An 18,130-nucleotide genomic window follows, 5' to 3' on the forward strand; every position below is an offset into this window, starting at 1 on the left:
GAAACTCACACACAGACCCCTTCTCAGCTGTGCAGTTGTATATGCAGCTCAGAATGTAAGCTCTTTGTGTTTATTACAGAGAGGATCTTTGCCAAGGAGCTTACAGTCTGATTTAAGTGGTAATGTTGGTAACGGGAGTCTGCTGGTTATATAGTTGGGGTGTTTGTGGCAGGAAGCATGGAACAAGTGGCTCAACACCACACACACACCACGTGTGTCTCCTTTTGTTCGAATTTCCTCCTGAAACGAATGTGTCTCTCTTGTGCTTTGTTCTATAGGAATAGCATAGCAGCCTCCGCAATCTGTGCCTTCAACCTCAGTGCCATCACTCAGGCTTTCAATGGGCCTTTCCGGTACCAGGAAAACCCCAGATCTGCTTGGCTGCCAACCATTAACCCAATACCCAACTTTCAGGTGAGTGTCAGGATCCCTTAGTAAGTCACTTTATACGTACATACTTGTCTTCTCTGTAGCTCAAGCACCTTCCTGGGACCTATACCTGACTGCTAAATTCTCCAAATCCCTTATATCATTTTTATTATTATATTATAATTATTATATCATTATATGGTTTCTCTCCTTCTTATTCCTGTGTACCGTCCATCCCTTACACAGTGTGGCATTCTGAACGATGACAGCCCCAACGAGAACCTAACGGAGAGGAGCCTTCAGGATGCCCAGCGTCTCTTCCTTATGAATGATGTGGTACAGCCGGTGTCTGTGGATCCACTGGTGACACAGGACAGTGTGAGATTTTCCAAGTTGGTGGTGGATATTGTCCAGGGCAAAGACACCCTCTATCATGTCATGTATATTGGCACAGGTAAGTAACTCACTCCCTGCTATGGGGTAGATAATTTGCAGTTAAATGACAGGAGCAACACTTTCCAAGTAGTTCTCTTCCAGGTTCACAAGATTATCTTCAACATTTCAAGGAAATCTGCCTGGTTTTAGGTTATGAGAGCATGTCTGCTGCTCTATAGTTTTCAGCTAGCATAGTGGCTGCTGCACATAGTAGGCCAGCTGTTGTTGGACTTTAACACCCTAGAGCACTAATGGTTGATGAGTTAGATCGAGAGTATTGACATGAAATCTTTATACCCCAGGGGGCACAGGATTGAGACCCTCAATGTAAGAGAAAAATAGTTAAACTAGGGGTGACCAACCTACCACCCAGCATCTACTACTGATGTACAACTCTTAGTCCTTAGCTGTTGTGTTTGCTGGGTGTTGTTGAATGAATCATGTATCTTCAGGGCATCTAGACAATAGGGAACTGTAGGAAACAGGAAATTAAGGCAGTTGTGTGTGCTTTTGTTGCAGAGCATGGAACCATTCTTAAGGCCCTCTCCACCGCCAACCGGAGCCTGCGCAGCTGCTACCTGGAGGAGATGCACATTCTGCCTGCTGGGCAACAGGAGCCAGTCCGAAGCCTTCAGATCTTGCACAGCAACAGATCCCTGTTTGTGGGGCTGAACAATGGAGTCTTGAAGGTGCCACTGGAAAGGTGCTCTATCTACAGGACAGAAGGGTGAGTGGAGGCCTGACACATTCACACGAAAAATGTTGCACTGGGTGAGGGCAGAGCTGTGAAGTTACGAAGTTGGAAGCAATTCTGGGTATCTGGAGTCAGGGTCGTCAAAAATGTAAGGACGTCTAATAACTTTAAAGGGATACTGTCATGGGAAAAAAATTTTTTTTCAAAATGAATCAGTTAATAGTGCTGCTCCAGCAGAATTCTGCACTGAAATCCATTTCTCAAAAGAGCAAACAGATTTTTTTATATTCAATTTTGAAATCTGACATGGGGCTAGACATTTTGTCAATTTCCCAGCTGCCCCATGTCATGTGACTTGTGCTCTGATAAACTTCAATCACTCTTTACTGCTGTACTGCAAGTTGGAGTGATTATCACCCCCTCCCTTTTCCCCCCAGCAGCCAAACAAAAGAACAATGGGAAGGTAACCAGATAACAGCTCCCTAACACAAGATAACAGCTGCCTGGTAGATCTAAGAACAACACTCAATCGTAAAAACCCATGTCCCACTGAGACTCCTTCAGTTACATTGAGAAGGAGAAACAGCAGCCTGCCAAAAAGCATTACTCTCCTGAAGTGCAGGCACAAGTCACATGACATGGGGCAGCTGGGAAATTGACAAAATGTCTAGCCCCGTGTCAGATTTAAAAATTGAATATAAAAAAATCTGTTTGCTCTTTTGAGAAATGGATTTCAGTGCAGAATTCTGCTGGAGCAGCACTATTAACTGATTCATTTTGAAAAAAAAATTTTTTCCCATGACAGTATCCCTTTAAATACAAGCACTTAAAACAATCAAATCAGATTTAAGAGCTTCTATGAAAGAGGATATGTCAGAAGCAATTATGTTTCTAAGAACAATACTTTAGTTAATCTTGGATTGTATTTAACAGCTATTCTACATTTATATGCCAGGTTCAATTAAAATACAAATTGTTTTAGGTTTTCCAATTGTTTTTGGTTTATGTAGTTTCACTTTGATTTTGGTTTAGAATTACCAAAGGATGTGGTTTATATTTTTGAGCTTTGGTAGTGTTAAAATGCCATGTATGTTGTGTACTTAACTTTTTGCAATCAACATGGATAATACATTAGTATATTGAAGGAACAGTAGCACCAACATTATTTTACTTAAAAAAAGCATTGAATTAAAAAAGCTCTTTAAAGTAATTAACATATAATATACTGTTAGCATGCACCTGTAAAAGCTGTGTTTGCACAGATTACATAACAAAAAACAGATAAAGCACAATTGTATTGGACAGATCTTATCTGTTATGTGCTGTGTAAACTGTGCCTTTTTTCCAGCTGAATGGCTGCCCCCATGGCTACACAGCAGCTTGTTCATTTAAACCAGTGCTGTCCAACTGGCGGCATGCGACCCCCCTTGTGTGGCCCCCCACATGAAAGTCTGCCTGCTTTCCTTGTGTAAGCTTTAAAAAGTATCAGTTCTGAGATTAATTGGCCCCTGTGTTGATTATACCTCAAATGCAGACTTTAAAAACCTGCATTGTTCACTCATTGCCCTGCTACATCTCTATTGTTCACACCCCTAAAACCCTGTACAGTTCACCTCAGACCCAGACTGAAACTGCCCACATTGTTCACCTGTACCTCATACAAACTGCTGGAGGGGCACCAGCATTGTGTCAGTGTATTTAGCACAGTATGAACTGTTCATCTTAGAGTGGTCCTGATAGGTTTCCCTGTCTCCTGCTGTATTCTGCCTGCCCTATGCTCCCTGTGTGTGCGCCATACTCTGCCTGCTCTATGCTCCCTGTGTGTGCCATACTCTGCCTGCACTATGCTACGTGTCTGTGCGCCATACTCTACCTGCCCTATGTTCTTTGTGTGTGCCATACTCTGCCTGCCCTATGTTCTTGTGTGTGCCTTACTCTGCCTGCCCTATGCTCCTTGTGTGTGCCACACTATGCCTGTCCTACTCTGCCTGAGCGTGCGATACTCTGCCTGACCTATGCTCCCTGTGTGTGCCATACTCTGCTTGGCCTATGCTCCCTGTGTGTACCATACTTTGGGTGCCTATGCTTCCTGTGTGTTCCATACTCTGCCTGCACTATGCTACCTTTATGGCATGAGCTTGGTAGGGCTTGTTCTGGGGATTTGTTAGCATTTGGAAATTGTTGTTAGGGGCCCTAAGGTGTTTAACCGTGTGCTGGGGTGGGGGGGGGGTGCTGTGTTATCCACGGGGAGAAGGAGGCATATAGAATTAAGGGTATGTTGTCATATGACTTAAATTTTTCACATATGAGCGATGAGTGAAATCCCTGCATTGAGCACCTACCATTAATGTTGACACGGTCTTTAACGTTCTTGTAGTAACATGGGTGTGGTTTAAAGTGGGTGTGGCTATAAAACAGGGAGTGGTCAACACTGACTTCCATTATTGGCCCTCGACCATGTAAGCCAGAAAAAAATTTGGCCCTGGCTACCACAGAAACTGAACAGCACTCATTTAAACTACAGTAGTCTTTCTGAAGCAAACATGCTAGTTTTACCAGTGCAGAGCAAACAGTACATACTTTTCACACTTTCAGTTTTTGGTGTTACTGTCCCTTTAAAAACAGAGGAGTCAGAGTAACATTAAACAAGGAGTCCGAGTTGAAGGATTTATTTACCGACTCCAGAGCCCTGGGTGAGGGTTATTCGGGTTTGGGATTCTGTGAATGATCTGAAACTGATCTGTCTCGCCAAAATGGGAACAGTCAGGGTCAGACTGGGCTGGCAGGACACCGGGTAAAAACCCAGTGGGCCCGCCGGCCCAGACCTGCTCCCTGCAACTCCCTCTCCTTACCTCCCTGACACTGATGCGTGCTAGAAAGAGGGGCGCACACACGCGCTAGAGAGAGAGGTGCGTCTGCAGAAGGGGAGGAGTGCAGAGACAGAGGACTTTGCGACTGGGGGGCCCAGAGGATGGTCTGGGGGGCCCCTGAGCCTGCAGGCCGGTGGGCCCTGGGCCCCCCAGTCTGACGCTGGGGAGAGTAGGACAAAATAGGGATAGTAGGACAATATGGAGACAGTAGGACAAGACAAAGACAGTAGGGCAAGATGAACACAGAAGAACAGGATTGAGACATTAGGGAAAGATGGAAACAGTAGGACAAGGAGGAGACAGTAGGGCAAGATGGAGACAGTAGGACAAGAGAGAAACAATAGGACAATATGAGGACAGTAAGACAACATGGACACAGTAGGGCAACATGGTACTGTTTTAAGTTACTAATTCAAAATTGTTTGTTGCCCTGAGCTATCAATAAAGTGACCTGGAGTGGGATAAGGGCGGGGTTTCATAAAAGGGGAGTAAACTGAAATTGGAGTAAGAAATATCATTGGAGTTAATCTGTATTGTAATAAAGTGATTTTTTACACTTTGTCATTCAAGTAGCAGATTTCTTATTACAAATCTTGAATACAAGTTGAATTTGGTGTAAGTTTTTCTGTTTTTAAAGTTTAATTTTGAATAAACTGGTGAAATTGCTTTCCTTTTTGAGGAAAACATATTTGACAATTTGAATTTGTCCTTGAACGATTTTGTGGTGTCAGTTTAACACCACTTTTGGGATTACCCCCATACTCTCTGTTCCCAGTACCAGAGCCTTCAGACACTCGTTGCCTGGTCCCCCGACTCATATTGTCCGTTTCCCTGAATAAATCCCATTATTTCAATATCTCTGTGCTTATCTCTATAATGTGTGCGTTCACACGGAGCCCCGACCGCTCAGGGGCCTCTATTTGCTCTGGATATGGAAGGGGGAGAGCTTGTGCCTTAATCCCCGTGCTTGATATAAAGCTCCTTTTCTTAAGGCTGAATCCTGCTGGTAATTGGCACAGAGATATATCCGCTATCCTATGCCTTGTCATTGGTGGCAGGACCTCGCAATGTGCTTTTAATTCAATGTCTCGTGTTTCAGGAAGAGAAGAAACGCGCCTCGTTTGTAAAGAAAATGCCCCTTTGTTTTGTGTCGCTGCAGAAAGTGTATTGGTCCCGGCTTGTAGGTCTCTACAGGGCCCTTGAGCAGTTCTGTAGCAGTGCATTGTGAGTCTGCTTTGTGCTTAGGGCCATACATAGTGAGATCATCACAACCCATGATGACTTCACAAGATAAAGATTATTTCAGTTTTACTTACGTGTTATCATCTCTTCGGAATATTCAGAATCACGGTTGAGTTGATTGGATGGGGAAGGAGCCAATCTTAATCTCTGGTTTTAATAAACCTTTCTTTAGGGAGGAGGAGAGGAGGCTCTGAGCCTTTTTCAGGGGTTGACTAATCCCTATTTTATTGCTGATACTGTTCCTGGTTCATTGTCTGGCACCTTCCCCAGCAATGTAATCTCCCAGTGCACCCACGGGCCCTATCTGAAACAATAAAATATGTCATTAAGCTATAATTAGGCAAAAGGAGAGTGGAATATTCACTTATCCCATGTCATATGATGCTAAAAGGCAAATTGTAGTGCTGAAAATTATCTATGCTTAATCTTGGGGCCCCTGTCACCTCATCCCTTTAATTGCAGTATAATACTGCATTAGTAATTATCGGTGCATACTTCACTCAATTTTAAGCAGCCATGTGTTCTTACAGAATACTACAAACATGCAGCATGCAGATTTCATATATGGCTGCTATTGGGGGTGGGCAATTGGGACCCAGGGTGCAGTTCTGGCTACTTTCCAAACCTGAGCTTACAATCTATTGGTGGGAGATGGACAAAGGGGTTTGGATTGGATCCTGGGCGTTATAGTTCATCTATGGCTAAGTAGTTGCAAGGAATCATGGGCAGGAAAATTTCCCTGCACTGCCTGACTGTATTCAGTACATATGACAGGTCACAGAGCATAATGATAGGCAGAAGGTAGGGTTGCCACCTTTTCTGGAAAAAAATACCTGCCTTCCTATATTTTTGCCTTTTTTCCTATTAATAACATTGGCCTCAAGCATCATTTTTATCGGCCAGGCCGGTAAAATACTGGCCAGATGGCAACCCTAGCAGAAGGCAGTGCAGAGCATTAGACTGGGCAGCACTGAAGAAACCTGGTGACCTGACAGCTTTGTCGTGGAAATGTGTAAAGGGAGAATGAGCTGCAAGTCAGGCCTGACACTGAGCTGTGACTCAGGGAGAATGTGGCAGCTTCATGTTTGATGAGAGACGGCAGTGAATGGTAGGCAAAAGATTTAGGCTAAACTGATAATGTATTTGCTTGTCGAGGGAGAACCAGTTAAAACCTGGAAAATGATTCATGTGATGGCAAAAGAGACAGATTTCTGTAGTCAGTGATTACTGATAGTGACTGAAAAAAACCTACCCCTGTGGTGCACACTTACAATGGAAAACATTACAGGGGCACAGAACTGAGACCTACATATTTAGATTGTAAACTCTTTTGGGCAGGGCCCTTTTTACCTCTTGTATCAATGTATACATCCATTTATTGTACAGGATCGCAGAAAATACCATGAGCTTCCAAGTTGAAAATAGAAAGAGTAGGGCAAGATGGAGACAGTAGGGCAAGATGAAGACAGTAGGACAAGATGGAAACAACAGGACAAGATGGAGACAGTAGGTCAAGATGGAGACAGCAGGGCAAGATGGAGACAGTAGGACAAGATGGAGACAGTAGGGCCAAAAGGAGTCAGCAGGACAAGATGGAGACAGTAGGTCAAGATGGAGACAGTGTATGAATGTGATAGGAACCACTGGGGCAGGGACTGATATGAATGATGTATGATCTCTGTTAAGTGCTGCAGAAATGCTGTCAGCTGTCATCGCTATATAAATACCAGAAAATAATTAACTTTAAGCCCAAAGTGGAAAAAATGTGTACAAGCCTCTGTTTTTTTATATATAACAAAACAACATTCTTTCCCAGAATGCCAGTGTAATGTGCATATGCTGCAAACTGGTGCAAATCTTTATGGTGAAGGTAAGAGAAGATTCTTACTGGGTAGTGAACTGTGCACATTTTGTCCCCCACCGCATGCAATTCACTAGGCACAATCATAAAGTGCATATAAGCACACCAGCAGGGGAAACTCTTATCCAGCTCCAGAAAAGGTGCGAGTATCGGGATTTGGCTGATTGAGTGGGGCTAGTCATACATGGGAGTGGCCAGGACAACTTGTGGGCGTGGCCTAAACAAAAATGAATGTTGAACCTGACTTTCATTTTACTGGTCCCCGGGGCCCCTCCCCAGGGGCCAGCTGAAAGTGCCTAGGATTGTCAGTCTGACAGATGGCTGCAGTTTAGCTGAAGTCTCAATGTTATTTCTCTTGTCATGAGAGTGATGGAGCTTCCCCCGGGCCCCCAGAGCCACTAAGTGCAAATCTCATCTGTCTGTGCCTCTGACACTGCTCTGTACAAGCTAATGGCCAATACAAGGAACACATCGTGCTGAATTGTGCTTAGTACAGTGAAATACCAATTCTCCCATATGGTATCTTTCTGTACAGGCTATGAGCAAACCTAGGGGGCTGTTCCTGCTGAATTGTGCTTAGTACAGGGGATACCTATGCTGCTATCATTTTATGGTATCCCACTGTACAGGCTATGAGCAAACCTAGGGTGCTGTTCCTGCTGAATTGTGCTTAGTACAGGGGATACCTATGCTGCTATAATTTTATGGTATCTCTCTGTACAGGCTATGAGAAAACTTAGGGACTCTTCCTGCTGAAGTGCGCGTCGTACAGAATGGTATCTCTCTGTCTTTTCATTTAATATTGGGTGTTCCCCTAAGACTGAATTCCTATAGGCCGTTCAGTTTAGCAGGAAATATATAGATATGGTTTTGCTAATTATGGAACCTGCATGTTTTTATGACCATGGTGGAGCTGCCATTCTGACTCTGCTTGTTTGGGCACTGAAGTCTTTTCTGTCCCCATGCAAAATTCTGTTCAGATCCGACCTATTGTTGTCATTTTTCCATGGGTAATGATCAATGTCAGCTGCCTGGGGTATGAGTAGAAGGACAGGAGGCTGATCAAACTAATATCCCCCACAGCGAGGGACTGGGGAGATGCTGCTCAGCTCCTGATGTTTTATCCTTTGTTGGTCCCCCCCCAACTTTCTTTGGAATTAGTTGGACTCTCAGCCAAAAGCTCTTCCTGCCTTATAGTCTGATTTCCACCCTGATGATTTTATCTCATTATTGGGAGTTTCATTCTTGCGCAGTTTAATTAAATCTTCCTTAGGGTGAAGGGAAGGAGAGAGTGCCAGGCATGCCCTTAGGCATAGGTTGGGGAGGGGGGAGGAATTGTCTCTAATTGTACAATAAACCAATTTATTATCCTTTGTTGATGAGTGACACAGTTCTTTGGAGGAGTTTGATATTCTGCCCCTGTGGGGGAAATGCATTTGAAGTCACAACAGTTACAGCTATTCAGAATCCTGCAGCCAACGTGCCCAACACAAACACAGGGAACATATCTGGCAGCAGTGAGGGCTGGGATTGACTGGCAGATGGACCCATACACCAATACACCGCCTGTAAGATATTTGGCACTTTAGTCATTATAAGCACTTTATATTTATTAATTTTTCAATACATTGTTATAATTAATTTATTGATCACAACTAGAAGTTTTTCTTATCAAATGAAATGTATCAATAAATTCCACACATGAATTGAATCGATTAGTTTTCCAGTTTTGTGTTTTTTCCTTTTTCCCACACAATTTATTTTGTTTTTACAAACCTCTGGAGGTTCCTTTCTTTTTGGATATTTTGAAACAAATTGTTATGTATGGAGATGTTGGCACATCCATAACTACTGAGCTTGTTAATAGCAATGGTGATTTGTTATGAGGTGCGGATACCAAAAACAATATGTACTAACTGTGGGTGATGCCATCCCTCCAATCGATTGTGGCCATAATTGGGAAAAAACGGAAAAAGTGGTGCTGGGTTTGCGGTGTGGAGGAGCTTGCTGCTGTTTCATGGGCCCTTGAGGTGGCAGCCACAGTGGACCCTGCACACCCCAGGTGCCCAGGTTCCAGACCCAGACTGGCACTGGCACATGTCAAAAGGGGAGTGCTGTAAGATGCCATAGACAATCACTAATTCTGGGGGACCTGTGGGGGTGCTGTTTAATCCCCTGTGTCTTCAAAATGCCAGGGCATGTTTTAAATCCCAGTTTGAAGCTGCCAAGTACTGATGGGAGCTGTTCTTATGTCAAAAAAGGCCACAGTGTGCTTCCTGAATCTCAATTGCAGGATTATTGGCTTGGAGTCTGGTATAAAATGCACTGGCTTTATCAGGAATGCCCCTGTAGCTGCTCCAGGAACCAGGTGGGGCCGTGAAGTTGCTTGAATTCCGATACACCAGCGGCAAAGGTTATTTTCCTTTAATCCAACAAGGTTTTTGGCTTTGTAGAACGTGTACTGGGATCTGAAATCCATTGGCACCATTACGGGCCCCAGCTTTGCATGCAAGTTCCTGGCTTCCTGGTCTTGAACATAATCCTCTTAGCGTCGAGCCTGTAGGTACCGAGTTGATTTATCAAAGCCGTTCAGGTCTCAGTGTGCACTCCTGGGTAGATATAACTGGGCACAGATAATATCAACATAGGGATTATCTGGAATGCACACTGGCTGCAGGACCAAAGGCAGGCACATGCCCACATTAGGCCCCATGTGTTATGTCTCTTTTTATCCAATAATTACAGTGGCCATAATTCTCCCAGGAAATGTTGTAGTCTTTTAATGTATGTTATAGATGTCACATGACTATTTTCCTGCATTTGGGAAGTGCACCACAATCCCCTTTACTGTATGTGAAACATATAGGTGATTACAGCCAGCCCATTCCTGCTTGCAACTATGAATGAAGTTGGAAGGAACGCTTATCTAAAGCAGAGTAAACAAAAAACTACTTTAAGCTGCTTCCTACATCCTACAGGAAAGAGTACCTTAGTTTTGATGGGTAAGTCCATGGACTCTGTTCTTCCTATGAGTGGACTGCTCTCTTTTCAGTGGTCAGGCTGGGGTATTTTCAAGTGCACTGAATACTACATGACTGGGGAGCCGTTTGATGGTGCAAGAGTTCCCTCTAGTGGTCAAAACTTTTTCATCTAACTGTTACTGTTTGCCATGGCCCATAGAGAGCTGCTCTCTTCCCAATGGTCAAGGACAAAGTTTTGACCACTGGGAAGAGAGCAACCCACGTGCAATAAATATAGGGAATTGGAACTCTGTGTCTGGGCTCCAACCCATTTGATAGGCCATGAGAAAGAGGACAGCCCGAGATCATAACATAAATACAGAGAATTAAGCTGTACGTGATCAGATTTCATGGTCGAATTCTGTGCCCGCTCTGCAGCAGGGAGTATTGGCACAATGCGCGCTGCTGGTGGGACGAAGTTAAACAAGTAACCTTGGGGATGGCACCGTTATCTTACATTATCTATGGCAGCGTCATGCCATTTCTCCCTGTTTCCTGAGGCAGCAGGGAAGTAAGAAATGATGACGAGCAGTTAAGTGAGTGCCTTCTGCTCCGATCTGTCACCCTGGGTAATGGCACCACTGACAGGGCCACGCGGGCTGATTGAGTTGTGTGTTTACGAGCGCAGAAGGGTGCCCGGCTCTTTGTTTTACTGCCCATGTCTCTCTGGCAGCAGCCGCTGCACTTGGGAAGGGCTGAGTCGGTAGGACAGTTCTTTCTGGTAGAGATTGATGGGAAATTATGGCCTTTGATTGTGTGCAGACTGGTTCTGTCCTTTCCTTTTGTATCAGCAGCTGAAATAGCAAATTCCCTCTCCCTCGGCAATATAGCATTCTGTCTTATACATAGTAACTTCTACCACTGACTGACTCCCTCTCTCACAGTTTGCCTGTGTATCGTCTCTCACTGTCTGTATAGCTGTCTCTCATTGTCTGTGTATCTCTCACTTACTCTCTAACTGCCTGTCGCTGTCTGTGTATACATAGTATACCCATGTCTATCGGTCTGTCTCTCTCTGTCTTGCTATCAGTCAGTCGCGTCACTAGATATTACTGGGCCCCACAGAAAATAATTTTTCAGGCCCCCAATATGTCTAGAGGTTGAGCAGTTTTATTAATATCTATTGGAATTGTATATGAATTAGAGCCTCATGGGGCCCCTATTCCTCCTGGGCCCCCCTGCAGCCGAGGGGTCTGCTTCCTCTGTAGTTATGCCCCTGCTCACTGTCTATCTGCCTCTCACATTCCGTATATATCTGTCTCTCACTGACTGTACATGTGTATATGGCATGAGACAAGTAAATACCGTCTGATTTCACTTTGCATGTAATTGTTTGTGAAGGGCTTTTTGGCTCCTTTCAGCCCTTCTCACCCCAACCAGTTTCGGTTTTCCATTGTACGTGTTTCTCATTTTCTGTGTATCTGTCTCTCACTGTCTATCTCTTTCACTGTCTGATGCATAGTCTGTCTCTTTCTGTCTCTCTAGATATCTCTCACTGTCTGTATATGTCTCTTGCTGTACATCTGTCTTTCGCTGTCTTTACATGTCTCTCCAATTTTCTGTGTATTTGTTTCTCACTGTCTATCTCTATCACTGTCTGATACATAGTAACCCCTGTCTTTCCGTCTGTCTCTCTCTCAGTCTGTCTAGCTTACTGTCTGTATATGCTGTCTGTGTATTTGTCTCTCACTGCCTGTGTAACCAAAGCTATCAGCCATTAGTGGGGTTCTGGGTTTCAGCAAGAGCGGTTGGGTATTCCTAATATGTATGTTAATTATAGTAACTTCCTCAAAATATTTGTGATAGTCTGGGGCCATAATTAAAAAAGTTGGAGATACTTAGCTCAGCCTGTATGTTGGGCAGCACAACGCCATGTTAATGGCATGTTACTGTGAGAACACATGGATTTTTCATCGGCCTGGAACCCGGATCGACAATGTATAAACCCTTGCACACGTTAACTAGCATCTGATTCCACACTAATAACAATCCAGTCACTGCTCCCATTGGTTGTTTGCGCATGTGCACTCTGCTTCCTACACTGTGTCTGGCAAATACCAGAGGGGCTGCTGTAAAATGACATGGAATTGGAAAGACAATATTTAGCATATTGGTGGGGCTGTTTGGGCCTCTGTGTACTTTGAATGCCAGGAACTATTTTGAATCTCTATCCAGATTTGGGCATTTTGTTGTTATGTGGTACCAAAATTCTCCCCCATCCAAAAACACCCAGTGTGCCTAACACTCTACTTGAACAGTTTGTATGAACAGACTCATGTGTCTCATGGTATAACTGAATAAGTGGCGAAACCCACCAACATATTAGTCACGCAGCTCCACAGGTACCAAAAAGTGATACAGTAAAATTGTAGCATTATGGAGACAGAATAATGTACGAGTGTATGAGATCTGAAGGAGCTGGCAGGGAGGGAGTTAAGTGCAGTTGAATCGAAAGGGTTAAGGCAGCTAAGATTGGGGGGGGGTTCAGAGGTTTATTTGGACAACTTCCCCCCCTGGAAGGCACAGATCATATCCCGTTGCAGCTTCCCTAGTGTTTGGAGCTGAAAGGGCCCTTTGTCCTCTGTTCTCTCACTATCCCCTGTGAGCCGGGGCCCTTGCATCTCCTGAGTGGGAAGACTGTGCAGACAGACAGAGAGACAGGGGCCACAGAGAAAGCTTTGTGTAACATTTGGCCTGATAAGTCTCCAGCACAGGGCCCCGGGTATCACTGGCAAAACACAGAGAGAAATCGCTCAATAATCCTATTTATAGGGGCGAGCGCTTGTGTTTATACGCCGTTTGCCCTTTAACTTTCTCTCAGGGGCCACAAAGCCTGGGATGAAGTGGCCCTGTGTGCCGGTTTGTGTAGCGCCCTTGTGTTACCATCAGCTTTTCATCTGCCGTTCCCTTTGAAAAGTCCAGTTCCACAGCTCATAGTGGGATAGAGTATCATTGTCTTACAGGCATCTCTAGATTGCTCCTCAGTGACAAAGGGAAAATGTAACTGATGGGGGGGTTATGTCATAGTGTTCCAGCTTATGGAACTATAGCTCCCAGCATGCTCAGCCAGCTGTAATAGCTTAAACTTCAGTCATTACATTACTATAACTGCACAAATGGGGGTGATTGTCAATAAAATAAATATTTGCTAGGGCAACTGCAAAATATTCTGCCACGTGTATTTTACCTTTCTATTTACAATTGTAACAATCACCCTTCCTCTTTCTCTCTGTGTGCAGGACCTGTCTAGGGGCCCGGGACCCATACTGCGGCTGGGACAGTAAGAAAAAGCGCTGCACCACTTTGGAGGACAGTTCCAACATGAGCCTTTGGGCCCAGAACATCACAGAGTGTCCTGTGAGTAACCACTAACCTCGTTGAGGTGGGGAGTGCCGTACATGTTAAGTGTAAATTTAGTTGTATAGAGTCGCTGTGGGATGCGCTTCACCAGCCCTATGTTATGGATAAGCAATATTTGCTACAAAGAAGCACAAAAATAATAGAATACAGTGCAGTACCCAAATATACAGTTGGAGTCAGCACACAACGTGTTTTGATAACGTTCAACCAACATGTAAATTATAAAGTGACAAACTATGTTAAGGATAGTCTGGTCACACACATTGGCTGAATCCTTAAAGCCAAGTTAGAGTTCTGATTTGGTTTTTTACTGGGCCAAACCTTTTGTAGTTTTTGGCTGAATCGGACCACCATCAGGGGGCACATGGGGTACTGCTGTCAGGGTCCCCAAAGCAGAGGGAGGCCCCAAGATGAAAAGTTATACCATGGTGGGACATGGGTGTGGTTTTTGCATAATTAGGGTGTAGCCAGGGCAAACCTGGGTTGTGGGTTTAAATGCAAGGGCTATTTTTTTTATTGGAGTTCTATTTTACTTGTTGGCAGGGCCCACCACCCAAAGGACCAGGCCCAGGTTTGTGGAAGGACCACAAAGGCCCGGGCCGAGGCGACAGAAATTTAGGGGGGCGGCATGCTGCCCAACCACACTCACATTGGTGCGGAAGCACTGGGGATTCACAATAGATATAATAGCTTTTAAAATTGTGCACCAATCCCCAGTACTCTGAACCTGATGCAGAAAATGTGCACATGTACACAAAGGAAGGGGAGGGGAAGGGGGGGGGGGGCGATGAATGGCAGCAGGACTAGGGGCATCTGCTATGTAAATCCGGCAGACCCAGGTGACCATGGGGCCAAAAACTCCCAACTAGGTAGTATACAGCATCATTGATGGTGGTCCTAAGCCAAATGGACTGGGTCTGCCCGTGGATAATGCCTGACAGTGTCACTTTCCTTTTGTAGATCAGGAACCTGACTGTTCATGGTGGACTGGGCATGTGGTCATCCTGGCTACCGTGCCAACACTCCGATGGGGATTCGTCATGCTTGTGCCGTTCCAGAGTATGTGACAACCCTCTGCCTCGCTGTGGGGGTAGGGACTGCGACGGGACACGGATAGAGATCGCCAACTGTTCAAGGTAAGTTACCTTAATGAACCTTATAAGGTGGGCAGCAATGTTACCTAATTGGGGGTTGTGGATTACTGGCATTCCAGAGGTATCTTCTTAATTGCATTTTGGGGCCCTTTCCAGGGAGTTCTCTCTCCTTTCTTGCATACACATATGATGTGTATGTGAGTATCCTACACATCATCACATGGCCTGCACTGGGTTGTTGTACAGGAATATAAGTACAAGGAATGTAAATTCTGAGTGCCATAGTTAGCCTTTAATTACTGTACATATATATACTAAGGACATCTTCCACAGATTGAACACTTCTGCCTATCTGAACTGCTTCTCCTATAGTCAATGCCTGAGGAAAGCAAGGAAGGAGTGACATGCACGGTTAAATGGGAGAAATTATTAGCAACTTTGATTGACAGTTAATTTACCTGTAGAGAGCAGAGGAACCGGCAGGGGCAAGGGAAGCTATATTTTGGTTTCATAATTACAAGTCACTAATAACAGTGTCGGCTCTTTGGGAACTTGTTTTTTATTTTATTTTTTTTATTAAAGGGGAAGCAATCTGTAGTACAACTGTGCATTGCTTGCCGGCTCTTCCATTTTTGGCACTGTGAGATTTTCATTTATTGCTTCTGCATCTGCTTCAGCTACTAACATGTTAGACCCAATATTTCTGTTTTTATTTTTATTTTTTTTAAATTCGGGTAGTTTATTGAGTGCATAAAAATAGCAGTTTACAAAATAAAGTCAAAACAAGGAAGAACAATGTGTCACAAGTTACATGTCATAGACAAAAAACATTGCAGAAAGTATAACGTGCCGCCATCACTACTAGGCACAACAGTTCACATCTGTATTAATACAACTGTCACCTTCCCTGAAACCTGACAGATTAAACTGCTAGAAGTTGTCTTGGGTGCTGGGGGTAAAGGTCGGTCCAGGGCCCCCAAATTTTTTGAAATTTGATGGGGACTCCCCTTTTTAGGTACATTAAGCATTCAGTGTTACAGGTATCCTGCATTATTGCTTTCCAGGAAGAGAATGTAGGAGGAGCAAGCGCTCTCCAATTCTGAGTAATTAACCGTTTAGCTAGTAGTAAGGCCTCAAGAAGGAAAAACGACTGATGACGAGTTAGCTTTAAGTCTTGAATTATGGCCAGGATGCACACCTTTGGCGACCTGATAATGGTCACCTGGAGCACCGCATCTAATGTGTCGAGAATTTTCCTCCAGAATGTAGAGAGCTTAGTACAGCTCCACAGCATGTGTAGCAAAGTCCCCTTTTCCAAAGCACATCTAGTGCAAACATCCGGGGTGCTGGCACTAATGAAGTCTGACAGGGGTGTAGTAAGCCCTATGGAGAATATACAGTTGAATTAGCCGTAATCGATGATTGGGGGATACTAACTGAGGGGATTCCTGCGCTTCCTGCCACTCCTCATCCATGATGGTGCCCACATCTACCTCCCATTTTGACCGTAGCCCATCTAGGTTGTTTTTGTGTACTTCTTGTAGCAACTTAGCATATAGCACTGTGACCAGACCTTTCGTATGCCCTCTCTTAATGTACAGCAAAAGGGGATGTGTGGACAGCGATAAGTCATGGAGTTTGTGTGTGGCATTGAGAGCACGGCTGAGCTTGTGAAAGGTCAGCCATTGGGTATGTGGGACCTGAAATTGGTCCTTTAATTGCACAAAAGAAATTAGTTTGCCATCAAGCCACACATCACCTAATGTATGCACGCCACGGTCTGACCAGAGACTCATCGGGCCTAGTTTTAATAGGAGGGGGTAATCACGGTTGTTCCATAACGGTGTAAGTGGGTCAGTGGCAGGAGAATTAAGAAGAGTGTTTGCCATTTTCCACACCCTACGTAGGGATCCGATGGGAGGGGAGAGCAATGCCTGAGATTTAGTGACAGAATTTCCTAGGATCCAACTTATTGGGTTATCAGGAAAGCCTGTCAACTGAGCCCAAAGCGAGTGCAGCACTCTATGATGCGAACCTTCCACCCAGGTAGCGAGATGGGACAGTTGTGCAGCCAAATAATATAAGCCAAACTTTATGTCTGCCGTGAGCCAATAAAAACACTTTTCTTCACAAGACAAGTTTGATCGGTGTGCTACAGTTTTCTTTGGATGGCCAAATAATATAAAAACATATCTGGGAGGGCTAAGCCAGCTTTGTTTTTAGCACACATTAATGTTTCAAGTTTCAGTCGTGGCCTGGAGTGAGCCCACACCAGTTGCCTAAAGACAGCATGCATTTTAAGAAAATAAGATTTCGGAATCCATATGGGGGCCTGTTGTAGCACATAGAGCAGCTTGGGTAAGATAATCATTTTGATAAGATGCACCCGCCCCGTGGGTCCAACCGGTAAGTTGGCCCATGACTTAAGTTTTTGGGACATCCAATCGTTCAACGGGTCCAAGTTCAGATTCAAATATTGCTGGGGGAGGGCTGTAACCTTGACTCCCAGGTAAGTAAATTCCGAGACTATCTTAAGAGGAAAGGTAGACATGTCTTCATCCTCCGCAAGCGGGTCTAGCATAAGGGCAGTGGATTTGGATTGATTTATAACCAGTCCAGAGACATCACCAAAGTCTGCTAAGACCTTAAGGACATTAGTCAAAGAATCACGTCTATCCCCCAGGTATAAGAGGGTATCATCTGCATACAACTGAATACGTTCCTCTCTATTACCCAGTACAAACCCCGTGATATTATCATGAGATCTGATGAGGTAGGCCAGTGGCTCGATGGCTAATGCAAACAGCAAAGGGGAGAGTGGACAGCCCTGTCTGGTACCTCGGTGGAGACGGAAGGAAGGGGTAGTCGTATTACTGGTTTTAATAGAGGCAGTAGGAGCATTATACAGTAATTTGACCATATTGATGTAGTTTGGGCCAAACCCATATTTTTTCAGCAATTGCCAGAGATACGGCCACTCAACAGTGTCAAACGCCTTGGCTATATCCAGGGCAATCACAGTCCTCTCACCCTGATTATCATGGGAGAGGGAAAGGTTATTTCTGTTTTTATTTAAGTTTAATATGAATTCACTAATATATATATATTTTTTTTTTTATTTTTTTTTTTTTTTTTTTTATGTATTTATTTATTTATTTTTTAATTAAAAAAAAGTACTAATATCA

The 18,130-nt window shown here is 44.2% G+C and overlaps 1 protein-coding gene across 4 annotated transcripts in view; it reads left to right on the forward strand.

The window, feature by feature from the left end:
* Nucleotides 1–18,130, forward strand: part of LOC108701254 (semaphorin-5B) — a 116,455-nt gene that overhangs the window by 78,216 nt on the left and 20,109 nt on the right. For all 4 annotated transcript variants that reach the window (XM_041577360.1, XM_018235617.2, XM_018235618.2 and 1 more), the window contains 5 exons: nucleotides 279–414; nucleotides 616–823; nucleotides 1,324–1,531; nucleotides 13,731–13,848; nucleotides 14,812–14,987. In XM_041577360.1, the coding sequence (XP_041433294.1) occupies nucleotides 279–414; nucleotides 616–823; nucleotides 1,324–1,531; nucleotides 13,731–13,848; nucleotides 14,812–14,987 (846 nt within the window). The remainder of the gene's footprint in view (nucleotides 1–278; nucleotides 415–615; nucleotides 824–1,323; nucleotides 1,532–13,730; nucleotides 13,849–14,811; nucleotides 14,988–18,130) is intronic.

The sequence above is a fragment of the Xenopus laevis genome, chromosome 9_10L (assembly GCF_017654675.1).
Source record: "Xenopus laevis strain J_2021 chromosome 9_10L, Xenopus_laevis_v10.1, whole genome shotgun sequence".
Classification (NCBI taxonomy): domain Eukaryota; kingdom Metazoa; phylum Chordata; class Amphibia; order Anura; family Pipidae; genus Xenopus; species Xenopus laevis.